Genomic DNA, 25722 nt, shown 5'->3' with positions numbered 1-25722 from the left:
CGTGCTGCGCGCGCGGGGGGCGGGGCCTGTGCGGGGAGCCGGCTCGGGGGCTTTGCTGCAGCCCAGCCCGGCCCCGCCGCAGCCATGATCCACAGTCTGTTCCTGATCAACGCCTCGGGAGACATCTTCCTGGAGAAGCACTGGAAGAGCGTCGTCAGCCGCTCCGTCTGTGACTACTTCTTTGAGGCGCAGGAGCGGGCCTCGGAGGCGGAGAACGTGCCGCCCGTGATCCCCACGCCGCACCACTACCTCCTTAGCGTCTACCGCCACAAGATCTTCTTCGTGGCCGTCATCCAAAGTGAGGTGCCGCCGCTCTTCGTCATCGAGTTCCTGCACCGCGTCGTGGACACGTTCCAGGTACGGCCGAGGGGCGTGGGCCCCGCTGTCTGGAGCGGAGGAGCCTCGGCACGGCCGCGCTGCGGGGGAGAACGGGCGGGCGGCGCAAAGAGCCCCTCTGGTTCGCAGCTATTAGTTTTTTGTTGTTTCCTATCCCGTAATTTTCATCCTGCGTTTGTGAGGATATAGACAGGGCTTGCCGTAGTCGGGAATTTACTGCCTAGCATTACGATGGATTCGGGATCTACCTGTGCTCACAGGATGAACCTTTCAGCAATCAGTATTTCTGTTCTGCACCCTTTTCTGCTCTGGGAACTGTGAACTAAGACCAAACTGGCCTTGTTCTCACAAGGAGCTTTTGCAATTCATAGCCACGTGCTTTAATCAATTAGTGACAACCTGCGCTTACATCTAGTGATGCTTCTTGGAAGCTTCCTAAAGGAGTGAGTTGCAGGGATTGCCCAGAGTAGTCCCTCTGTACTGTGGCTGACATGACTTCTGATCTGTTTAGGAAAACGTTAAAGATGTCTGCCTTCCGCCTGCCAACAACAGGATTGTGTTGTCTGGATTTGAAATGTCTTGTGACCAGCATCTTGCCAGAATACAGGAAATGTGTGTGCTTGGCCAAACAAGTATCATGGGAGTGTTTGCTTCCAAGATGTCAGTCAGAACCTGCCTGTATTCTGAGTTACGTTTCTCTGACTTTAGGGAGTGGATTGGCTGTTCACGCCAGCAGTGGATTGTGTCAGGCTCTTAGGTCTTATTTTTTATGAGGGTACGAGGCATGAGTGTGTCGTCACTGGCTTAGATGTATATTAAAATCTGATATGTCTGAAAAAGTGTGTTTGTAATGCAGAACTAGGATTTCTCTACTGTCACAGTATACGTATACTCATTCTTTATGCAAAATGCCTGATCTCTTTAATTGCTGTAAGTAACTAGAAGCTCAGGTTTGTGTTTGTGCATGTGCCCTTGCTCTCTCCTGAAAGATGCTTGAAGTCCACATAGAAAAAGACAGTAAGTAAGTGTTTGATTTTAAAAATTGCTGAATTAGTTGGGACTGCTAATGTGGGAATTTGCCACCTTACTGGAGCAGTGGCAGAGGTGTGCTCAGAGTTGTCCATGTCTGTGGGAGTGGTGTGTCTGATGTGCTTGTAGTAATACAGGGAATTTCAGTGTTGTTTTGCCTCCTTCAAGAAGGGGCTCAATTTTTTCCTATGTGGGAGGGCACTGGACTGAATGATCACTAAGATTCTCTTTCAGAGATCGTTGAGTAATTCTTTCTTTTGCACAGGATTATTTTGGTGTCTGTTCAGAGGTAATAATCAAGGACAATGTTGTGGTGGTTTATGAGGTGCTGGAGGAGATGCTGGACAATGGCTTTCCATTGGCAACAGAGTCTAATATTCTTAAGGAGCTGATAAAACCTCCTACTATTCTGCGAACAGTCGTCAACACCATCACAGGTACAGGGAAACAAGAAGAAGATAAACTGGGGAGTCCAGGTGGCAATATTTCTGCATAAGTAAATTAGGACGTGGGTGAAGAAAATTTATGTTGTCCCATACCACTCATGCAGCACAGGTATATTTAGGGAGTCACGTGTTACTGCTTTGCTTTGAGGTTCCTTCCAATTTCAGCACCAGCTGCACTTTGGCTTTACATTTTGTTTTGTCTGATTTGGGGTTTTTTAACCTAAAAAACGTCAGATTACATTTTCAGTTACAGCCATGACATGACTTCCGGGATGAGTTAGTTTGATGTGAGTTTACACATCCCCATGTGTAGACACTTCCCCATGCATTACCGTGGTATGTTTTAGAGCTGGGTGTAAGAGAGATGTACATTTCTGGAGTACAGGGAGTCTGGAGGAGTAACTGCTCTCCTACAAAGAAATAGAGGTTCTCAGGGATTAATTACAATTAAGCTCTGTGAGGGCAAGGACTTGTTCTGCACCATTGCCTAACTTCTGTGGTTGTTGATTCCCTTTCTTTTTCCAGGAAGCACTAATGTGGGTGACCAGCTTCCCACTGGACAGCTCTCAGTGGTGCCTTGGAGACGTACTGGTGTAAAATATACCAACAATGAGGCCTATTTTGATGTGATTGAGGAGATAGATGCAATCATTGACAAATCGGGTATGAAAGTTGCTCGTGGCTAAGACGAGGATAACTTGTCCTGGTAGTGCCTGAAGAGAGAGTTAGGTTTTCAAACAGGCGCACCTTCATCCAAGTGCGGGAAGCTCTTCCTATTTTTATTCTGGAATGTTGCTAACTTGTATGTGCTATTCAGTCAAAAATTTTACAGAGGCACCAAGATTTTCACTTGTCCTTGTTCTTGAGGTCTCATAAGCAATTCTATACTGGGAAAATAGAAGATGAGTAAAAATTGTGCATAGCACTTTCTCTTTAGTATTTGTGCATCTTAGTCTTGTTAAAATTGGGAGCTATTTTCATTGGTCATTAAAATGGACATTGCTGGTGTCCATGGTTCTTAATTGAATGAATCTTCTAGAGGACTCATTGGGAATGATAAAAATGTTGAGCAGGCAACATAATGAGCCATGACATTGCATTAAGAAAATAGATTTCCTTCCTCCTCACCAATAGTTTTTCCACTTTGGGATTTTTTGACCAGGTTCACATAACCACCTGTGTTTACTTTATTGTTACAGGTTCCACGATCACTGCTGAAATTCAAGGGGTGATTGATGCTTGTGTCAAGCTGACTGGAATGCCAGACCTTACCCTCTCCTTTATGGTAAAGCTCAAGGATGCATCTTTACTTAAGTATTTTGAAAGGGCTTTCCCAGCCCTGCTGCTAAGATTGCAGTCTCGTGATGATAGATTCCAGTACATCAGAATCTGGGTATGCCAGACGAAAAGAGAAAGAAATGACAATGGGAACTCACCAGGAAGTTCAGCAACTTAGAGCCTGAAAGGGCTTTTTCAGATTCTTTGTTTAAAAGCACAGGTAATGTGTGCTGTGACTAAGTTTTTGAGATACAGTGGTGCTTTAAGCAGACATCCGGAAGGGCCTTCTCTTTTATGAGTATGCACCAATGCAATTATGTGACATGACTAAGTTTTATGAAATAGGATTTTAAATATCCTAAAAAAGGATAGAGGTTATTGAGTACTGCTTTCACATGGATATAGCAGCATCAGACGTGTCTGAATGGAGACACCTTCAAGTGGTCAAGAGTGTGTCAAATGGTAGGCCCTTCATGGATAAAAGATTGATAAGAAGAGGAGGTCATTTTAAGTTGTACTGCTTTCACAAACCTTGTGACTTTCTTTTTGCTCCAGAACCCTCGGTTATTGGATGATGTCAGCTTTCACCCATGTGTGCGTTTTAAGCGCTGGGAGTCAGAGAGAATACTCTCCTTCATTCCACCTGATGGAAACTTCCGCTTGCTGTCCTACCACGTCAGTGCTCAGAAGTAGGTGATGAATCTGGTGCTGTGAATTACGAAATTTGGATCTTTCTGGCTAGGAAGAGGATAAAAGAAGGAACTTTTAAAGATGAAGTGGCATGTTGAGCCAAGTGAAGTAGAGGTGCATGGTAACTTGCATGTGTCTTTTTTTAAATTACATGTTTTCTCCTTGTTTGGAGCAGTGATTCTATAATTTCTTTCTGGTCAGCCAACATTTTTCAAAGACTACTAGCAGATAAACAAACTAGAGAGGGAAAGAATTAGGCAGAGTAATCAAGCTGTTGATTTCATATGTTTATAAAACTTTTTAGAATAAAACAAGGTAGTTTGGTGCTCCTCTTGGGTTTTTGACATCTCTCTTGATAGAACTGCAAGTTCTTGTCCCTGTTTGCACTCTTTTCTTGAAGCAGCTTGCCAAGTACTGTTAGGGGTTACGGGTGCTGAAGAATTTTGCTAGACCTTTGTCAGATTTATCTCTAGTAGATGAAAAGGAGTGGAAAACGCAACTGAAAGCACAAACATGAAGTTCAAGTGCTGCTGCAGTGCCAGGAACTACTTGACAGCCTGGTTGTGACATGCAAAAACATTTCTCATCCTTTTCTCTAGCCTCCTGTTTTATTGGATGTAGTTTCCTGTTCTGATAAAAAAAAATAGGAATCAGCAAGCTTGATTACAAAAAGTGTAATTAAGACTTTAGAATGGAATCCTGACTTTGCTCCTAGCTGTTTGCTCTAGATGGGTGTACGATTTCCTTCTCTTTTAAGCAAATATGAAGGCAAGAGATTGACAAGGACTTTGTGTTTGCATCCTTATTCTAGTCTTGTGGCAATTCCTGTCTATGTTAAGCACAACATCAGCTTCCGTGACAGCAGCTCACTGGGACGGTTTGAGATCACGGTGGGGCCGAAGCAGACTATGGGGAAGACTGTAGAGGGAGTGATGGTCACTAGCCAGATGCCAAAAAGTGTCTTAAATATGACCCTTACACCCTCCCAGGGAACACATGTCTTCGATCCAGTTACAAAGGTAAGAGGAAAGAGAGAAATTAGATAAATTTTTAAAAAACCTTTCTTATACTATCAGAAAATGCAGTCAAGCTGTTCATGCTTACATGAACATTTCCATGAACACTGCTTTGCTGAAGGCAGTATGTTGGGATGAGAACTTTTTCTGAACAACTGCATACTAGGAGTTTTCTTAATCCCCAGAACAAATACCTTAGTGTGTGAGTGGATTGTAGTTCTGGCTACTTGGTGTGTGAAGAAAATCCAAGCACTGGTCTTGTATGATGGGACATTAGTCTGGTGGGTGGCTTACAAACGTCTGCATATCTAGTTGTCATGCCCAGTGATGCATGTTGGTGTTTTGCAAATACTAAGGGTTGGTTAATGGTTTTCATTTGTTTTGGGGTGTTCTGGTTTTGTTGTTTGTTGTTTGAGCCTGAGGAGTTAATTTTTTTTTTCTTCTTGCAAAGTTTAAGTTGATGGGCTTACCCATGGGGCCTTTAGCACAAATAGTGGAAATATTCACAGTAGGCTTTTGGGGAGCCTCATGGAAAGAGAGGGAGGACAAAGGTTCTGAGGTATCTGCTCCTTAGTCCTGTGTCTGGCCAATATGAAAGGCAAGGTACCAAGAAAAAGACATTTTTCACAGAGAAACATTAAAAGCTGTCATTGGAAGGGGACTCTTCTTTAGAGGGGGTTAACAGCATTTGAGTTTCACTCCTGCATTTTCTGTTCCTTAAAGTTACTGTCATGGGATGTTGGGAAAATAAACCCCCAGAAACTGCCAAGCCTGAAGGGGAGTGTGAGCCTGCAAGCTGGGACATCGAAACCAGATGAAAACCCCACCATTAACCTGCAGTTTAAAATTCAGCAGCTGGCTATATCTGGTAAGTGATTGTGAGGTAAAGAAGTGGAATGTTCTCTGCTGTGGCAGTGCTCATTCTGCATGTAGCTGAAGTAACTTTGCAAACCTTTTGACGTACGTTCTACCTGAAACGTGTTCTTCAAGCAAAAAAGTTGTCTGCTTTGACTACAGATATATGGATTTGTTCTTTCTGGTGGTCTGTGAAACAACTTACACATACGTTTCCTTGCATTTTGTGCTTACAGACCTATAAAGAAATTTAGGGTATGGATGGGTTTGTAAAGAATGATTCTAACAGCAGTTGACAGCTTTTCTCCGTTCTGTCTACTGCTCGCTAAAACCTTGCCTGTGCTTTTTGCACCGCTAGTACGATCTTCTGTCCCTTTATCCCAAAGGTCTGTCAGCTTTGTTTGTGGCAGCAGTCAGTCTTACGGTGTGTTTGTTTGCCTTTAGGACTGAAGGTGAATCGCCTGGACATGTATGGGGAGAAGTACAAGCCATTCAAGGGGATAAAATACATGACTAAGGCTGGCAAGTTCCAAGTCCGAACCTAGAGGCTCCTGACAGTGAGGAAGAGCACTTTTCCTGTTTCCTCTGTCCCAGGCTGTTGGATGCAGCCTCTTATCCCATCCATCTATTTAGGGTTGCTCCCTTGTCTGTAATAGCATGAGCTACATGCTCAGCGTGCTGGAAAACAGGGAAAAGTAAGGTTGACCTGAAAACACCTCATCCCTACCTGAGTCTGAATTATTTGGAACAATAGCAGATGGGAGAGGTGCTCAGGTCCCTTAGGATTAGCGAGTCAGCTATGTAAGCTTGTATCACATTTATTTTGCTGTCTTAGAGGAAATTCTAGGGATTTATGGCCTTTTGTAACTCCTCTTCCTTGTATTTTGTTTGGCTTTTTATCCCTTTGTAGATGTTACAAAGTTGAATTTCCACAAACTTCAACTCCAGCGCAATGATCCAGCATCTGCCTTTCTGTATCACTGGGTGTTAGGGTGGAGAGCTGTATAGTTCTTGCCAACAGGGAGAACATCTAGCCATTCTGCCTCAAAAGGACTGGAAGAAGTGGAAGGGTAGATTGTTCCACCCAGGATGGAAAGTTGAGAAGCCTGAGATTGGGGATGGTGCCACAAAGGGAGGAAGGGAAGAAGTGCATTCTTTCTCTAGGTATTTCAAAAGGCATCCTGGTCATCAAGTATCTTGAGTCTCTTGAATACAGACTTGAAATACATTCAAATCTTGTAACTGATGGGCAGTGGTATCTCCATGTAATTCTGCTTCTACTCCTATTTTATCAGTGTTTGAAGGTAGGAATTCTCCTAGCTTATTTGGGGAATCAGAAGAGGAACTTTTGTACAGACAGTACTGATGGAAATTGAAGCTGTGGCTACATGAAGATAACCACTGTCCCAGTAACTTGTTGGAACCTCTTTTTGCCTCTGCTTGCCTACTGCAAATGAAGGTGATACTGCTGTTTCCTGTTCACTCATGTCTTTCTTTGAGATAATTGTGACCTGGTACCTTTGTAGTGTTCTTCCTGTCCTACCTCATTTCAGTTCCTGTACCAATCAGGTGCTGTGCAGATGGATTTGAACCTACACCGGATTTTTCACTGGGATCATCTCTTCCTCAAGAGCTGTTGCTATATCTGCCCATTCCAGCCTGTGGTACATCCCTCTGTACAGCAGAAATAGGAAATGAGAGGCATCTGCTCTGTTCATATTGTCTGTAACAGGCTCTTTAGCCACTACATGCCAATGTGTTTTCTCTTGGTAGCAGAACTTGCACCTAAGCTGCTGTACACGTGACCACACACGTGTGGCTGTGGAGTCCAGCATGTACAGTTCATGCTTGTGAACAGAACAGGGTGACCCTAGATGAAGGATAGCATTCATTCCAGCTTGCATGTGGTGGATACTTGCAGTGGATGAGTGGCATCTTGCTTGTGGAATTGCAAGTTCTGGTGCAACTGAAGAATTCCATAGCAGGTGGCATTCTGCTGAGGTGACATTACTGCTGAGCATGTTCAGTGCAAACAAAACCTTCAACAAGGATGTCAATAAAATTAATTTTTACATGTCATCTGTGTCATTTCAGAGTGGTTTGTGCAGGCTTTACAAGAAATGGTACTTGACGAGGAAGGTAAATTGTGCCAACTGCATTGTGCATAGTGGGTGCCTTAGGGAGATAAATATCTTTATGCAGTTTGCATTGTAAACCTGGGACTAAGTCACTGTCTGAAAAGCTAAAATTAATTACTTTCTTGGTAATTTTTCTTAGTGTTTGCCAAAAGGAGTTCTGAGCATTTCCTGGAACCTCAAATGAAAATGTCTTTAGGAATGCAGCTGAACCATTTTTGTTTACTGGGTTGGGTATCATGCTAAGGGCAGTGCTTTGATTATGAAGACAATTAAATACCTCATCACCTTCCTGCTCCTCAAGTACTAATACTGTCCTTTGGCTTTGTAGCTTTGATTTTTAAAGAATCTTTTATTCACTGCTGAAGTGATTCATGTTACTCAAGATACTGAAAGGTTTCTTATATACATAAGGGCGTCTGGCCCTTATGACATACCAGTCCGAGATGGCTGCAAGTTCCTGTGGAAGATGAAGTAGGGCAGAAGGGGGAAATGGGGAACAACATCAATGACAGAAGTTGGACATAAGAAGGATTTCTAGGGGGGGGAAACATGAGGTGCAGCTGTGCACTTCAGTTCCAACAAATGCTAATCTTGACCTGGGTTCTGAAACTACTTGAGTATGACAATATTAGCTGCAAAGTCAGATGAAAGGAAGCAGGCAGATGGCAGTAGTTACTCCTGGACCTTGTCTCAAGATGGTGCTACTGTGTGCTGGAAGAGGACCAGTAGGGATAAAAACCGTGTAAGAAGTGGAAAAGTTGATGAAAAAATGGAAACCATCTCAGGGACTTTTTTTTATCACGGTGGGATGTAATGGGTAAACAAGCCAGAGAAAGGCAGTTAAATGCACGGAGCTAGGTGGCAGCAACTTCTGAGAAATGAAATGCAAGTTAAAGTAAGGCTGGAGAATACTATTGGACAGGGATTTGGTAAATCTCCCAGATTAAGGACCTATTACAAAATTAAGGATAAAGAAGCATTTGTAAAACTTTGGGGTTGATTCTGGGCCATTCTTTTGGTCAGCTACAGAGAAGATGTCTCAGAAGACAGATCAGGATGGAAGGAACAAACAAGAGCAGAGACAGCAGCCAGGGCTTATCTAGCATTCTTTGTCACCTTGCATATTTCATATAATGGCATTTTCCAAGAATTGGTAATAGCTGTGAGGTAAAACTTTCTCTGCAGCTTGCATTTTCGTAGGTTCTATTTTTCTGAAAGAGATCAGTGTCAGGTGTGGTTCAGTTACATTTTATTGGTGGCTGTTAGATCGCATTGAGCTCAAATACTGTATGTAATAGACCGTTTGAATTGCAAAACAAAAGTTGCCTTCCTGAGGACACTGACTCATGTTACTCAGTGAAATAGTTTAGACTGTTTTACAGGCAGGCTTGGGAATGCCACGATAGCAAGGCACAAGAGCACTTGGAAGTGGGCTTAGGGGAAATGAAGGGAAATTAATTTGTATTTTTCTCAATGTTAAAATAAAACTAGCAACAACAACAAGAAATCACACCAAAAACCTAAACCGTGACTCTTCATTAGAAAACATTTTCACCTTCCACTGGCTGGAATATGAGACTTGTTGCTGAAGCTAACTGGACTTTTACCACTGCTCCTCTGAGGCCGCTAGAGAAGATCTCTTTGAGGTCAGTTTCTAAGCTGGTAGCTAGAAAGGCATAGGACATTTGTAAAGTTGCCATTTACAAAACCCCTTTGAGAGAGTAATAGACATCTTACCAAATCTTCTTCTATACCTACTTATATAGTAAGATTCTTTATTTGAGTAGTTATCATGCTAGTAGGTTATCAGAGAGCTCCTTAAAAACTGTGAGAGTAAACATTTGGAGTCACAATGTTTTGAATTTCCAAATACAACAATCTAGCTTGCTAGCTACCGATGGATACCAAGGCTAAATTCCTTTTGTACCCTCAATACCATGTTATCATTTTGTAAAATGGTACTTAAACCTGCTTTCTCTTTACAAAACAATGGGACACTCTTAGGATGTGCATAGATGGGACTTAGCGTCACATGGCAGCTGCAGTGCAAGGAAGTAATGCTGATTACTGAGGTTCTGGTTCATGGTGACTTGGTTGTATCTGTCCTGTCTTCTGTTAAAGGACAAAGGCAGCCTTGTGACATCTGATTTGGCCTTTACTTGTGGATGTTAATCTAGCAGGCACTTAAAACAGCTACCAGTACACTTGTCCTGTGTTTTGCCCTGCTGCACAGAAGAGAGAGCTTTTGCTTTCGTATCAGATGATAATGCATAGGAATTTAATAGTCAAAAAATGCATTGATTCTGTGGCAGATCAGGCTGGTGTTAAAATTTTTACCTATTCTATTACTAGGAGCAAAACCAAGTGAAAGAATAAAATGTCCTAATAAGCACGCCATCCTGAATTTGCTCCAAGAGTTTAAGCTCAAACTCGGTTTATTAATCAGTTCCAAACTGAAGAAGCAAGTAGTATATTGATCTGGAAGTAAGCAGCCCATGCCTACAGCTTTTGTTCTTTCTGTTGGAAACCAGCTTCTATTGAAATCAGCTTAAATTACCAAAGTCAAATGGTATAAGGACAGAGCTTAATGTCTTCCAATTGTACAGCCAAGTAAAGAGGGAGACGAAGTTTTCAGGAAATTAAATCCCCTTCAGTTCACACCCATTCCTAAAACAGTATAGCTGCTAAAGAGATACATGATGTTCTCTCTTGATTTATTCACTCAGGGCCAAAATTAATTTTTTATTGTACTTATGTGATTTGATGCAAGGTGAAAGTTTGGTGATGTTGGGGAAAAGGAGGATTAGCTTCTAATAACCTGCAATAAGGAAAGGAGAGTATTTTAAGAGCATGCCCTTCCCACATACTGCAGTTTGTCTTCCTGTTGTACTGGAACTCATAGGCATCTGGACAAACAGGAAGCCCTTTCAGCATACTTAAAGTCCCCAGAAGGAAGCTGTGAGGCCATGGTCACAAGATTGCAAGGGGTTCATTTTTCTTTCTCATGAGTTTCATGGTTTCCTGAATCCAGTCAAGATAACGATTCACATTTGTATAAACACCAGGTATGTCTTTGCGGCCACATCCTATTCCCCAGCTGATGATTCCAATCAGATACATACGATCATCCTTCAGACAGACCAGAGGCCCTCCAGAGTCGCCCTACAGAGAAGTTGCAGATTAGTAACAATCTCATTTTCTCTTCATTTGGTTTTGCACTGTTTTTCCCACTCCCACTGGCTTTAGTGGTGCACTAGTGTTTACAGAAATACCCTATGAAGTATCCTCACGAATCAAGAGCTCTTAGGGTAACAGTACTTTTACCTAAGTCATGTAAGTTTTATGTTCCAGACTCCCTCAGTGCTCCTCTTATGGGGAGAGACACAGAAAAATGTAACACTAAAGTGTCTAACTTTGTATGGAGCTCATTTATGAAATGTAGATTAAATGTTGAACAGCACAAAGAGAGGAAGGCCTTTTTTCAAGCTATAAAGATCCAAGGGGTTTTACACTGCTGTGTGTAACAGTAAAACAAAATTATTAAATAGCTGTTTAAACAGAAAGGATGTGGATTGAATGCATACCCTCCTTTTTCCTCATGTCATAGCTGCTTGTTCTCCACTGTCTTTCAGCCTTTCTTTTTCTTTACTTTTCAGTAGAGGGGCACCCCCTTTCCTTCTACAGAACCTCCTGCTGAGTGTTTTGCATGCTCACATAACAGAAAATATTAGGAAATGCTGGGGTGGATTTTCCTGTTCAGTTTTGTGGTATTTCCTGTATTTGGGACTTTCAGTCTGTGTTGCTGTGCTGTTTGACTGCTTCAGTGTTCCCTGCCTTTCCCTCGGGGGGGGGGGGGAAGAAAAATGAAAGAGGAGCCACCAATTCTGTTCTGCTCAACAAAAGTCTACTACAACTGCCATATGGCAGTTGTATAACTTCTTTAAACTGTTTTCTGAAGCTTTTTGTTTGGTTAGCTCAAAGTAGAGAGGAGAGGAGAGGAGAGGAGAGGAGAGGAGAGGAGAGGAGAGGAGAGGAGAGGAGAGGAGAGGAGAGGAGAGGAGAGGAGAGGAGAGGAGAGGAGAGGAGAGGAGAGGAGAGGAGAGGAGAGGAGAGGAGAGGAGAGGAGAGGAGAGGAGAGGAGAGGAGAGGAGAGGAGAGGAGAGGAGAGGAGAGGAGAGGAGAGGAGAGGAGAGGAGAGGAGAGGAGAGGAGAGGAGAGGAGAGGAGAGGAGAGGAGAGGAGAGGAGAGGAGAGGAGAGGAGAGGAGAGGAGAGGAGAGGAGAGGAGAGGAGAGGAGAGGAGAGGAGAGGAGAGGAGAGGAGAGGAGAGGAGAGGAGAGGAGAGGAGAGGAGAGGAGAGGAGAGGAGAGGAGAGGATTGGCTTTACCTTGCAGGCATCATCAAGGTGCCTTGTGTCTCCTGCACATAACATATTGTCTGTAACTGTCCGGTTGTCGAGATACTTTGCTGTGCACCGACTGGCTGGGAACAATCTGACATGGCCTTCCTTCAGGTGCTCTGAATAGAATGGAGAAACTGGAAGAAAAATGACAATACAGATCTATGTCTGTGTATACGCATATATATGTTTTTTAAAAGTTGCAATTCAGCTTCTATAGTTTTGGGGAGAGTGAACAGAAGTAGCTCAGTGGCTAAACTAAAGTTTCCTGGCCAAAGGGTCTTTTTATATCTTGGGTGTTCCACTTTGCTCATCAAAACAGCTTAAATCTAGTTGAGAGAGAATATTGTTTCTTCAGCAAGCTAGAAAGGTTTCTGTAGGCTCCAAATTAAAGACTGCCAGCTTTCTTGGGTGGATAAGTCATCTTCACATAGTTACATCAATCAAAATGAAGTCAGAGGAAATATCTATGAGAATGCCTTAAGTATATGAAACAGGATCCTAACTGTTTAATATTAGACTTGGACTAACAAAAATTAGATGCTTTGTCATTCATAATACTGAGTAACTGGTACACTTAAATTGGAATGAAAAAGATTTGGTTGGTTGGTTGATTTGGATATCGATTTTATTCTCCTGTATAGCTACAATTGCACAAAACTGAAAGTTGGCAGGATTGTTGTTATTCAGTAGAGTTTTCAATTACAGTTGCAGCATCTTTTCCCTCTCAGAGTTTACCCTGTACTCCCTGTAGGCAATGCTGAGGACAAGTTGTAAAAGCACTTAAAAAAAACTTTATGCCACACTTATTTGCTATGTCTTTAGGTCTGTTCCAAAACCCCAAACTGTGATTTGGTCTTGTATGATGGATGCTTCACAGTTTCTGTCTTAAGAAGTTTACAAGTTAGAGAATTTAAAGAAAATGGGAAAGGAAGAAAGTAAAATAAGAGCTGGGTTTTTTTTGTTTGCTTGCTTTAAATACATGTGTATGCCTGTGTATACTTTCAGACAGCTTTTATTTCTGTTAATTTAAAAACAATTTAGCCAGCCTTTTAATGTATATCTGGGATTGTTCTTTCTTTAGCTTTTTTTTGCTAATCTCTGCATAGCCAATATATCCTTCAGAAAAATGTATCTATCTGCAACTGTATGATATATCAAACCTCGACAGAAATGGATTTCTGTCCAAATTCCAGGATCTAAATGTACTGAGTACAGCAGAAATGTGGCAGCCCTGATTGCAAATCTTATGTCTTTCCTGCCTTATTCATTGTGCCATTTTGTTTTGTTGTTGTTTTGTACTGTGGAGAGGAAGACTCTACTAGCCCATACAACTGACAGAACTCAGATGAATGAAATAACTTACAGCAAAACCTGGTTTTGAGTAACTCCTACTTCTACATTCATTTTGTAGTGCTTATATAAGCCAATATGATACATTACACATTCAGTGATGCCAAAGGCTTGGATTCTTTGAGGGCAGAGGACATACTATCTTCTACTTGCATGTAGACATGTATCTTCTACTTACATTCTTCATTTCTGCCATAACCAGAGATCTCGCATTCAGTCCAGTCAGGCAGCTGCAGCTCTGGCATGGGGAGGCAGGCAGCACGGACAGTGCTTGTTTCAACAGCACAGTCTTCAGCATCTGACTTCAACTGCAACAGAGCTGAACAAGGAAAAAAATCCCCACTTCATTAATCACAAAGTTGAGCCAACCGTGACCTTTCCAGTCACAAAGTCAGAAAAGTTCTTACCAATATCATTGTTGAAATTTTCTGAATCAAATCTCTGATGCACAGTGTAGTTCTTCACTTGAAACCTTTGTTCATTTTCCTCAGGAGTTGCTCGGGAAGTCCTACCCAGCACAATCTTCAGCTGATTTGTACTAAAGCTGAAGAACAAGAGAGTCTCTGTTCCCATGTTAACTAGAGTGGACCCTTCCCTTGAAGATGTGCTGTTGGAACATTTGCTTTTTTTAAAAAAAAATTTAGGACTATTACTGCTTTGTTACCCAGGCAGTTTGACCTCAACGTGACCTATTTGCCTTCATTTTTGTTCTATATACTTACAGACATCATGGCAAAGCTCCTCTGCCAGCCCCTTGCTGTTCTCAAGTTTCAGATGGCTCTGCATGTGTTTGTAACTTGTCTGCAAAGTTTGCAACTTTGTTCTTAAGGTATCTGATACTCTGCTGTGGTACCTTAATGACATCCTGCTAGTTTGCCCAATTAAATGCCTCTCTGCAATGCTCAGCACAATTAACTATAATCTTCAGTGCAGACTTACTGGGATAAGGAGGGGTTTTTCCAAGTCTGATACCCTTACAGTAAGGCTGTGCTGGATGCTTCTGTTTTCCAGATTTTTTTTCCACCAGATAGTACTGAATCTTCAACTTACCCTTCCTCAAAACAGTGAGCAGCTGACAAAACCCAGCAGGAGCTGATCAGAATTCCTCCACAGAGGAAGTGCTCTCCAGGCACTCGGCGATACTTCACAAAGATGGCAGCTTGCCACGGGTGAGCTGCAATGTCTGCGTGGGAACCACCTTGAATCCTGTACTGGCGTGCTCTGCGCTGCCGTAAGCCACAGGTGGCTGTGGATAACAAACCCAGAAATAGGCTTTTTGTTCAGGCACTCTTGCTTTGAGTTTGGGTTAAGAGCCTGTTAGTCACCGGTCCATGTTGAGGCATTCTGCCATGAACTATTTAGTATTTGACTCATCCCCGTTTCCTAGGAAACCTGTATTCTGATTTGAAAAATACAGTAAGGAAACCCTGCCTTTCCTGTCCTCCATTTCTGCAATCTTCCCTTCTGGCAGAGCAAAAGGCACTTCTGTGAGAACAGAGCTACAGATAACTCTTTCTGCTCCAAAAAGCTTTTTTTTTTTTTAACTCCAGCTCTTTTTTTACTGGAAGATGCTTGAGTTTAATACAGCTTTTTTTCTCCAGATTTTATTTTAATACATATGACATGCAGGCCAGTAATACTTCAAAGAAAGAGAAGAACCAGGAATGCTGGTATCCTTACAGCAAGTAGGCACATTGCAATACTCCCATGTGAGCTGATTTCTTTTCAGGACATGGCACCAGGGCTTGCTGTCATTATCAGGATTCCTGCAGGAGAGGAAATAGAAGAGCTGTTTGTGTTATCAGATTGGCAGGGAGTTTGCAGAGACCTAAAGGTGTCAGACTGTGACCCAAGTGTATTCTTTTTGATTTTTCTAGAGATACAGAGAGCCATAAGGCCACATGAAATTTGCACTTACGGAGTCTGATCTTAGAGAAGCATAAATACGTCAGGTGGAATAAAATGACTATTGTGAGTTGCTATTACTACATTGCTACCAGTAATGTATTTCCTGTGCTTTAATAATCCATGTAAAAGACTAGAGCCCTGCCTTAAGAGTACTACAAGACAGTTTGGTGGGGCTTTTTTTTATTCTATAACCGACTACCTACCTGCAGAAATTGTGACTACCAAGGCCCAGCTGGTAAGCATCTCTTCTCCAAGCAGTATACAGCTTGTTAACAAGGATTCGAGAATTCCACCTCAGACAGGTAGCTCCAGAACTGGTAACACTGTGGCTCCCACGGTAATCTGTGCCTCTTCCAGATCTGCAGTTGGTGTTCCTAACTTCAATTAGAAAGCTGCACATTAACCGATGGATGTGAACCTGTCACTTGTTCCTAGGTGTGATTTCTGTCAAGGCATCTATATATTACCTATATGTATCTCATTCTCTCAGTGTCATAAACACTAAAAGCCTAAATATGATATATCATGAGAGTCTCAACTTTTTAGGCTACAGAAATAGCCCAAGTCCACAGAGAGCCCTTATATATGCAGTGATTAATGGAAATCCCGAAGTCCATTCCCCGTCCCCTGCATGTACCTTTTGAACAGGAGGGCACACTGCAGTGTTCCCAGGTGTACCTTCCCCCTTTATAGATATAGCACCAAGGTCTGGAATCCTCATCTGGGTTTCTGAAAGAGTTACAATATTATGCATCATTATAGAGCTATTGTCAATAGTGTCATGTAGGCCATCTAATTTGCTGACTTAGTCCTGCTCTGCGGTGAAGATGTGGACTGAACCATCAGAAGCTGCTTGAATTCCTATCTTAATTATAAAAATGTGGAGTACATTGAGGTGAAGATGAGATGGCCAATAGCTAGCAGGAGTGGACAGCATGTTTGTGCAGTTTAGGTCATGTACAGGAAGCAGTATAATTTTAGTTTTGATCAGGATTTGAAGCTGCAGGAAACTGAATTACAAATGGAGTTTAGGGACTGAGAAGGGGCAAGGGAAAGTCTGTGGGGTGAGAGATACTTGCATTTTGTAGTCTGCCATAAACATCCAGTCTTGGAAGATCTGAAGTTCAGGTATGTCTACAGACGTTGCAATTACTGCTCACGGGCTGCACAGTATCTGCACCTGTGCAGAGTGTTCCCTGCTTGGTATCAGACTACAGCAAGCAGCTGTTCTTTTGCTCCAAGCTCTTAGAATGTGCTGATTCCTGTGGCTCTGACCTGTGTGCCATCAGCTCCTCACCTGCAATAGTTGTGATTGCCCAATCCCAGCTCAGCAGCATCCTCTCTTTGGCCACTGTATGTCCAGTCCACCAAGCCATTGCTATTCCAATTTAAACATTCAGTTCCACTCTCTGTCATGCTCCACATACCCCTATATGTTACTCCAGTGTCTTTGTAACATTTAACTTCAGTATCTGAACAAAAGGGAACAAAATGATTCTGTAAAGACAGCATCCCAATTCTTTCCCAGACAGCTTCCCCAGTCTCTGATCTGTTTACACTTGGCTCTCAGATGTTTTGTTTAGTAAGTCAGTGAAAATGCCCTGTCAGGCAGACTGTAGGTGTATATGAAGGTCTTCAGCTACAAAATTCAGGGATTTATTAAGAGACACTGAGAACAACCCAGGTGTCCTTAAAAGTTCTTTGTAGTATTAGCTTTAGGATAAAAAAAGACAGCTTAATAGAGAGCCTAGTGTACAGCAGGAGCTGCTGGGTACCTTATCCTTGTGCACTGCATAGCTAAAACCAATAGCATTGTTCACAGAAGCTGATGTGGTATACTTACCTATTTCACACTGCTTCCCTGAGAAACCTTGGTGGCACTGGCAGATGAAGAGCTGTGGGGAATAATACGCCTGTGAACATTGGCCCCCATTGTAGCATTTATTTCTAGTGCAGGCTGTGGAATAAGAAAAAGCCAGGAAATACTGTTAGATTTCACAGAAGCAAGAAGCTGGCAATGTATACACATCTTTCATTTTCCTGTCACTCTCCTTTAGCCTGTTTTACCCTACCCACCAGTTACTGCCATGTGCTTAGAGCCTTTTTGTGTGACACTTCCATTCTTTCTTTGTTTCATTCTCTCCGTATATGCTACTAGACTTCCTCAGCCCCTTGCCCTAGCCCCTGCTTAGTCCTGCCCGAATCAGTGTACACTGGTATTTTCATTTCTATCCTCTTCTATTCCCAGACAAATTTTCTGTGCAGTAACTCTAGCCCTGACAGTGTTCTTCTTCTTTAGGATGATTAGATGGACAATCTTTCACAATTTCATTTTTCTTTGTCATACTCACCTCTGACAGGCACAGTGTGGCAGTGACTCCGACCACTGTCGCACCTACAGTATTCTATTCTGCTCCCTGAAAGCCTCAGCCAGGTCCCCCTGTGTTGGTAAATTTCTGCAGATGAATTATCTGTGCAAATGGCTGTAATCAGAGAAAGGAAATCCTCTTTTAGAGATTCAGGGAAAAGACCTGGCTGAGCAAAAGGACCCCCTTCTATTTCCAGGAGAAAAGTATCTGTGATGGGAGCATCTGTCTAATGGGTTCTCCTTTTTCCTTCTCAGATCACAGCTGTCCCATCTCTCTCACTGCTGTGCTGCCAGATGTACTATTCCACTATTGACTGGCCTCTTTTTCTTTGAAGAAGAGCAAATGGAGGAGAAAACTTCATTGTGGATGGTATTAATGGTCTGGTATTTTGCCTTCTGAGTCTCTCATCTAGATAACCATGACAAAAAGCTTTCAGGCTCTGTTCCTTCAGCATCATTTGCTTTCCCCTCCCATGTTCATAATGCTCCAGCTAATACAGTTTTAGTTAGCCTGGCTTACCTCTAGGTCTGGCTCCTCGTTTGAAACGCATGTGTAAGCCCTGCAAGCAAAGCATGTTAATTCTATGAGTAACTGCTCTCTTAAAAAAGATGAGAGAACAAGTACTTTCAAAGAGTCAGTCCTTTTCTTGAGGTCATGTAAATCAGGGAAGCTCTGTCAGACAGTCCAGTGAAAAGTGCCTCTAGTACCTCAGAATGGGTACCAAGAACTGTAAATCATTCAGTTGCCACGGATTACCAGGTGATTGCTTGTCATCTGAGTGACATGAACTTGGGATGTGCTGTACTCACATCGTGTGTGAAGTCATTATGTGCTCTTGGGGCATTGCAAATGCTAAGTAAAGCTTGTCAGCTTTCTGCTATTTGAAGGAGGTTCAAGCAAATAATTTCCAAAGTAAATTCAACAAGCAGTTACTTTTGCTCACTGACATGCAATTTCCTCATAAGACTTTGAAGCTTGATTATCTTTAAGAGATATGTCTCCTGCAGCCAATTAAATGAAATAGTTTGGATAAAGTTTTATGGAAGAAACCAATTTAGAAAGCTTCTTCAATTAGGCCACAAGAGAAAGAACATAAAAAGAAGAAGGAAGGGTGGGATAGCAATTTTTTGAGAAAGGGAGTAATCAGAACTGCGTAGCATTTACTCAAGCTGTGCACAGTGTGAGGCCTAAAGTGAGGGGACATGGGAACCATTGATGTCCAGTTTTAAGTGAGAGTAGTGATGAAGAGGATGACCATAGAAAATGAAAGGCTGGTTACAATGAAATTCTTATTAACAGTGAAAGGTGACAGTGAACAGATACACCAAGAATACCTAGAGAAGACTTGCCTACTGAAATGAAAACCAGCCAGGAGAACACACAACACATCCACAACAAGAGGTAGACTACTTTGTAACATTTTTCTTCCTCTGATTTCTAGTGAGCTAAGCAGATTCTCCTTCTGCCTGATGCAGACAGCTGGAGTCGATGGTCAGGACGTGCTGCTGAAAATACAGCAGGATGGCAAGAGAATGACCTGATGCATTAGCCTCTTACCTGGCACTGGGCAGTCATGATTGCTCCCACCAGCACAAGGAGACATGGGAGTTTGCCTTCCATTCTGAGTGTTTTCCACATCAGCTCCAAATCTCAAATTATCCATAGAGACAAAAAATAAGATGTTGAAGAAAGGAGGTTTACAGTGTGAATGGAGTCCAAGGTATAACTTTAAATGAAAGTTTTAAATTATGAAAATTCTTTTTACACATTTTCAACCCGTCACTTCTCGGCTGTCTGGTCTAGCTGTCCTGGTCTTCTGGGGAAACTGCCAGGCTGGATCCAGATGTGCTTTTACTTGATAAACTTAGAAAGTGGATAAGCTAAAGCACACTCTTTTAGGCTGGAGGAAACCGAGAGAGTGTTTCCTGGGGAATAAGGCAGAAGTAAATTCCAAGTACTTTTTCCCTAAGTTGCTGGATGCCAACAGTACCATGTGCACTCTTAAAGAGATGGGCTTGTGTGATGATGCAGTGTAATGGTGATTTGAATGCGTTAATTGAGATTCAGATTACAGACACCTACTTAAGAGATCTCTTGCAGAGGCACAGACATCTGCTGAAGGATCAGTTTGTGGTAAGAGTGATTTAAGAGGATTTAAAATTTTTGTACAGACTGCTGCTTTGGGTGAGACTGAAGGCTTCTCTCTGGTGTAGAGGATGTGCAGGCAAAATAACTTTGCTTGATGATAGGTGAGAACAGTACTGCTATGTCTTTTATTTTCAATATTTCTACTGCTTCTCCCCAACTGAGCTTTTAGTTTTTACTATTATCATATGCTTTTGCTAAAAAGGCAGAGTATGGCAATGGGCTGGCAGGCTAGCTTTTGTTCTGATGTTCTCTTTTATTTGTTGCAGCATCTTTCCGTATGTCACTTCTATGCAGTCACAATTACATATTATTCCCTCTAATCCCTTCAGCAGCTTTACACTTCAAAGCCCTCCTCAATCCACCAGGAAGAGTTTCTACTTTCTCCAAATTGATTTACATAGTCTGACTCCTATGTCAATAGTCTTGGGAGAGAACCTTCATTGATCCCTAGTGGGAGATTGTGAAGGTGTGATGTAGATGTGGTGGATCCCCCCTGCTTTGAACAAGTCCCGCACCAGAAGTCCATTTTCTCTCTTCCTTTTAAAATATAATACCTCCTATACAAACCAAGAGCTGGGAGTGAGATAGCGCAGCAGGCGCAAGGTACAGGCAAGAAGATACAATTTAATTCCCAATCTCTAGGACTGCCCTGAAGTTCCAAATATTTGAAATAATATTCAGGCACTGTCACTCACACTATCACCTTTTTATCATCTATTTCATATGTAGAAAGCTAACCCAATTATTTGAGAAAACTACTACTTCCAGAAATCAGGAGCTCAGACTCTGTTTATATAAAGCCAGAGAAGACAGCTGGATAACAGCTGGTGAAATTGGAGTATGACAGATGAGTCATAAATTGGGATTCAAGGCTAATATGGAGAAAGACTCTGTGGTGTTTTAGTAGTCTTGTCGTTGAGGGTTTTTTGTTGGTTGGTTTGTTTGCTTTTAAATTTGTTCAAAGCAAAAGGCACAAATAGTCCAGTTTCTGAAGCAGAACTAGGAGTACAGCAGGATAGTTTAGGCTGTGATTTCTCATCATTAGGCTGCAAAAAGAGGAGACTTAAGTTGCAAGTCAGACTGAAAAGATTCACAAGAACATCTTCCAAGAACCTTAATTACTCCACGCCTTATCTTTGCGTCTTGATGATAAAATTACATCTTGATGATAAAACCCTTATCATTTGGAGCATCTCTCAGTGATTTGTATCAGTACGTAGATTTCACAGTACACTTTTTATACACTTTACAGACATTTTTCATCTCTTAGGAAACATTTTGCATTGTATAACAAGCCTTTTTAAAAGCTGTACAAGTGATTTTCAAATAGACATTTATTTCAATTGAATCTGAACTAAATCAGCAGCATTCCCAAAGCCAGAGTGAACGATCTGAACTGCTATCCAGTCATTTGGTTTCTGCTGTAACCCTGTTACTCTTACTCCCTGCAGCTGTGGCTCATTATTACTATGCAGCTATGCAGGCTTGCGTTCTGAATCCCACAGTGGCAATGTTTTAACTTGCTAATTGTTAGTACCACTGGTGATCTTTGTTGCTATCTGTGGAGAAAGCTTGAAGTTCTTACAGCTTTAAGAAACAAGATTCTGGTAGCTAAGACGGTTTCAAGGAAAGCTTTTTTCAGTGAAACTACTTAGACCTGAGTTGAGCTGCCTTGTCAGAATTTCTCCATGGGAAGCACTGTAAAGAACTGTTGAGACCTTATTTCTGAGGTATCTGCTAAGATGCCCCAAAAACAAGGCAACACCAGTGACAGCAGTGACATTTTAGTTGTTTTTTTTGTTTTGTTTTTTGTGGGAGGACAGCTGGCCTAACTGATACCTTGGACGAAGTCCTAGCTACCTGAAACCAGCAGGAAACCATAGATCATTTTCAGAAACATCTCTTAAACTTTAAAATGTCCTTTTTTTTTTTTTTTTTTTTTTTTGCCTGGAAGACTGACATGAGGAGTCTCTATTTAAAAAGCACCTGCATGGTTTAATCAAGTTTATGGTTATAGTCAAGTTTATCTCATATATTCATCTGTACAAGTAGGTTCTGGCCTTACACATCATGTGTTTATACTGCAAAATGCCGTAGATAGTCTCTCTAAAGCTGTTTTGCATCAGGTGCCACATCCTTTCTTGCACTGACTCCTGTTGCCCCTGTTCAGGCTATCTTAGCTTATAATGCTGCAGCCCTTCCCCCACTTCTCCCCCTCTCCATGTGGGATACCCATCCATCCACTGATGGCTGCTGTCCCACTATGCATGGAAAACTGGTAACAGATGTTACCATATGTTTATTTTCAGTTTTGGGAAAGGTACAACTTAGGCCAGTCAGTTGGAATGTCTTGAATGATAAGCCCCATCAAATTGAAACCATACGGCTGTTTGAAAACTATGTTTACAAGGCTCCAAGCTGAAACCTGCAAGCAACGTGCATTCTGGTAGGGCTCTCATAAACAGTGTGTGCCTTCTGATCTCAGCCTGTGCTTCCTTTCCGATCAAAAATACTAGATCAATAAGTCAAAGACCTAGATGTGATGTTCTGACATTTTGATTTTACACTTCCAAGTACATTAGGACATAAAAATGTGATACCCTGAATTTGTCTCTTTTTGCCGAAGCATCATCAACAGGAATACTTAAAATCTCACATAGTAACTTATTATTACTAACAGCCTTTCTAAGCAGTAATAATGTGAGCATTATCTTACCAATGTGTAATAAGACCTAAAAAAGAGCTGTAACTCATTAAGGGCAAACAAAAAGTCAATAATCATAGAATCATTTAGGTTGGAAAAGATCTTTAAGATCATTGAGTCCACCTGTAAAACTAACATTGCCAAATCCACCGCTAAACCATGTCCCTAAGTGACACATCTATATATACAGAAATTAAAAGTAGCTCTCCTTCCTTCCAATGACATAATGTGTCCATTCCAAAATACATTGTTTCTGAATCTGTAGCACTAATAGCTTTCTTGATGATGATCAGCTATCTTGATTTAGTTGAGGCAATAGACTGCAGACCCTTGCTGCCTTTTCCCGCCTTCTGGATAAAGTGCTTCTGTATCCCTTTTCTGAACAGAGCAAATGAATAGCAGATTTGTACTATTTCTCCTTAAAATATAACAAGCAGACCTCTGTTTTTGGGGGAAAGAGCTAAAAAAACCAAAAGAAAACAAAAGTAAGATGCTGTAGTCTTTGATGACTTTGGAGGAAATTAATATTTCAAAGTCTGGCTTTGTTTTGGGAATCATTCTCAGTATTTCCTGTGGTTTTGGCCACATTTAAAGACAAGCATATTTAGGGAGAACTGAAGATGACCCACCCTCCTCCTTCTCTCTGTCCCTCCATTATCGTGCTTTGGAAGCTGGGGTGAAAGGCATAGTCTGATCTTCTCCTGGGAAGATTAGATAGACTCTCCTTTTGCAGCTAGTTCTCTGTGTCTCCTTTTCTTACCGCCAAGGTATTTGTCCATAACTCTTCCTTTCAGTTCTTCTGCTAATGGCCTTTGTGCAGGAGACTGCTTAACTGGTCAGAGCCCGAGGCTGTCAGCCCTTTCCCTAGAAAACTTCAGCAATCTTGAAACAACTGAAAGTTAGCAGCTTTACCCACGCTATGAATCTCTTCAAAAGCAGAAAGGCAATAGCTCAGTTAGTTAACTATCACGGTGCTTCAGTGAGATTTATTAAATAATAATATTTACTAGTATTTAATGACAATGCCATTGATTGTTGAAAACAGGAAATGCCCTTTTTGAAACGGGTGCAGAGTAGTACCTACCTTTTTGCTTTTTCTCTTCTGTATTCTCTTGATGATTTTCTTTCCAGACCAGTCTGGGTTTGTGTTTTCTGAGTCTCTGCTCTGATCTCTCTGAACAGCTCCTGTCCTACTTGTAGCGCCATTCGAGGGGGTGGAGACTCCCTGGGCCGTGCTGTCCACATCCCACCCCTTCCCGAGCATCTAGGGGATGGTCCAGGCAGGCGGCTGGCATCCAGATTGTCGGGGAGGGAGCCTGTGCGGGATGGGAGGAAAGCTGCTTGCTGTCATGACGCTGGATTTTACAGCCAGTTTGTTTTGTTCTTTCTCTTTTCCAGTCAGAGAGCAGATTCAATCTTCGAAACAATTTTTCCCCGTTGAACACCGTACTGTTCAGTGACAGAACAGTATGTATCCCTTACAATGAACTGTCCTGTCCCATTTTGCTTCTAGGAGTGTGAGTGAGTGCACAGCTGTATTATTTCTAATATAATTAGAGGTCTGCAGTATATAGTCCTAATAATGAGAAACTCCTGTTTCAAGCATAAGTGTGGTGTGCTGTACTCCTAATTAAGATGTTTGGCAGAGAGACCCTGACCTGCATGTGCAGCAAAGCATGCCCTGAGCAGAGCAATGGGAGAAGAAACAGTCAGAGGAGCGTGCAAGTTAAATGAGCAAAACTTCTAATGGACTTTACATAGAAATAAAGAACAGCATGTTGAGGGCCAGAGTTAAATGTTCACTGATACTATTCATCCTAGAAAATGAAGATCTACTCACCAGGGTGTGGTCATGAGGTATTCAGTTATCAAAGTGTGGCAGACAAATCTGATGATCAGTTTAAGAGCTGATCTTAGGGCACTGTTATGAAAACAGTAAGTGGTGCAGTTACAGTGATGAATGTGTCCTACCTGCTTGGAACTGATGCACTAGCAATCAGGTTCCTGACAGAGTTTAGTGTAAGACGTAAGAACTGGTGTGCGAGGGACTTCCATCTTCAGGAAGCAGCTGTGTGGAGTCCTCATTTGGAAAGCATGACAGTGGTTATTTTGCATAATGGTAAAGATGAAACACTGGTTACTCTGTATGTTTAGCCCTTCTCTGCATGGAGATCTATGTCAAGATTATCAAAGGCATTTCTCCACAAGTCACGGTGCTGGTGATAACATTACTGCTATAAATCTGATTTAAGTGTAGCTGCATTTGACTGCTTCCAGAAGGGACTTTCAGTTGTTGAAAAAAAAAAAAAGACTGAACACTGCTGAGCGAGATGGGGCTAATTTATTTTATTTTTAAAACAACAGCCATTTGACTTCTAGACTAAAGATGCTAGCAAACTAATGTCCGTGGGGGAAGATTTCAAAAATTATTTCCTGGCTTTTCACAGCTTACGGACAACTATAATTGTCTACAGAGTGTGGTGCCATTTGTAGCGGTTAACATATTTTAGGAAAGCCAGCAATAAAAATGTCTCCTCTCTCAAGCACCATCTACTGGCTTTTCTCTAAGTTCATCCTCGGGGTAATTTCAGCAGGACTGTTTAATGTCAGTGACGAAGCGTGACATCGTGACATCCCGCAGCAGGCCCGAATCACCCTGACCCTCTGTGCCCGGTGGCTTTGGCAGGTCCAGCGCAGGCGGCTGGAGTTGTGGTCGGTCCTGGAGCGCACCTTCCACCCCCACGTGCTGTTTTGCGTCTTTGCAGTGGCATTAAAGCACCTCACGCCAGCCAGCCCAGGAGGAAGAAGTATTCAAACCCGATGTAATGCCCAGAACAGCGCTTTGGCTCGGGCGGTGCGGTGCGAAACGCAAATGGTGCATCCCGGATTGGCAAGTTTTGGAGATGCTGTGGGAACAAGACGGCAACTCCGCAATTTTACTTACACAGCCCACGAGCTGTACTCTCCTCTCATCCCGAGCCCCTGACTCCACGCGGTATCGCGGCCCCGACGATCGCGACTCCCCCACTCCGCGCCGGGGCGGCCCCGACCGGGC

General features: G+C 42.3%; 2 protein-coding genes across 2 annotated transcripts; one reads left to right on the top strand and one right to left on the bottom strand.

Annotated features, from left to right (window-relative positions):
* The first annotated feature begins 48 nt into the window (after positions 1 to 48).
* Positions 49 to 7727, top strand: AP3M2 (adaptor related protein complex 3 subunit mu 2). Its single transcript, XM_082298136.1, has 8 exons — positions 49 to 357; positions 1631 to 1802; positions 2337 to 2474; positions 3011 to 3096; positions 3645 to 3778; positions 4591 to 4798; positions 5519 to 5663; positions 6095 to 7727. Exons 1-8 carry the CDS (start codon positions 85 to 87, stop codon positions 6193 to 6195), a joined length of 1257 nt encoding a protein of 418 aa, XP_082154262.1. The 5' UTR covers positions 49 to 84; the 3' UTR covers positions 6196 to 7727.
* Positions 7728 to 10407: 2680 nt separating this feature from the next.
* On the bottom strand, positions 10408 to 25693 carry PLAT (plasminogen activator, tissue type). The gene is made up of 15 exons (XM_082298159.1): positions 25612 to 25693; positions 23752 to 23983; positions 19373 to 19464; positions 18335 to 18374; positions 17798 to 17929; positions 17290 to 17403; positions 16744 to 16918; positions 16084 to 16175; positions 15650 to 15824; positions 15219 to 15304; positions 14589 to 14784; positions 13946 to 14082; positions 13717 to 13857; positions 12174 to 12322; positions 10408 to 10950 (listed from the first exon to the last, which is right to left on the bottom strand). The coding sequence occupies exons 3-15, from the start codon at positions 19451 to 19453 to the stop codon at positions 10759 to 10761; spliced, it is 1710 nt and encodes a 569-aa protein (XP_082154285.1). The 5' UTR covers positions 19454 to 19464; positions 23752 to 23983; positions 25612 to 25693; the 3' UTR covers positions 10408 to 10758.
* Positions 25694 to 25722: the final 29 nt, after the last annotated feature.

Source organism: Coloeus monedula (genome assembly GCF_965178545.1).
Source record: "Coloeus monedula genome assembly, chromosome: 28".
Classification (NCBI taxonomy): Eukaryota; Metazoa; Chordata; class Aves; order Passeriformes; family Corvidae; genus Coloeus; species Coloeus monedula.
Note: the sequence above shows the minus strand (reverse complement) of the source record. Positions and strands in the feature narration are given on the sequence as shown.

Coding starts and splice junctions, on each gene's coding strand:
- AP3M2 (XM_082298136.1), top strand. CDS start 85: ATGATCCACAGTCTGTTCCTGATCAACGCCTCGGGAGACATCTTCCTG. Junction 1,803..2,336: donor AGTCGTCAACACCATCACAG/GTACAGGGAAAC, acceptor TTCTTTTTCCAG/GAAGCACTAATGTGGGTGAC. Junction 4,799..5,518: donor TCTTCGATCCAGTTACAAAG/GTAAGAGGAAAG, acceptor TGTTCCTTAAAG/TTACTGTCATGGGATGTTGG.
- PLAT (XM_082298159.1), bottom strand. CDS start 19,453: ATGTGGAAAACACTCAGAATGGAAGGCAAACTCCCATGTCTCCTTGTG. Junction 18,375..19,372: donor TCATGACTGCCCAGTGCCAG/GTAAGAGGCTAA, acceptor CTTTGCTTGCAG/GGCTTACACATGCGTTTCAA. Junction 14,785..15,218: donor TTGCAATGTGCCTACTTGCT/GTAAGGATACCA, acceptor TGTTATCCACAG/CCACCTGTGGCTTACGGCAG.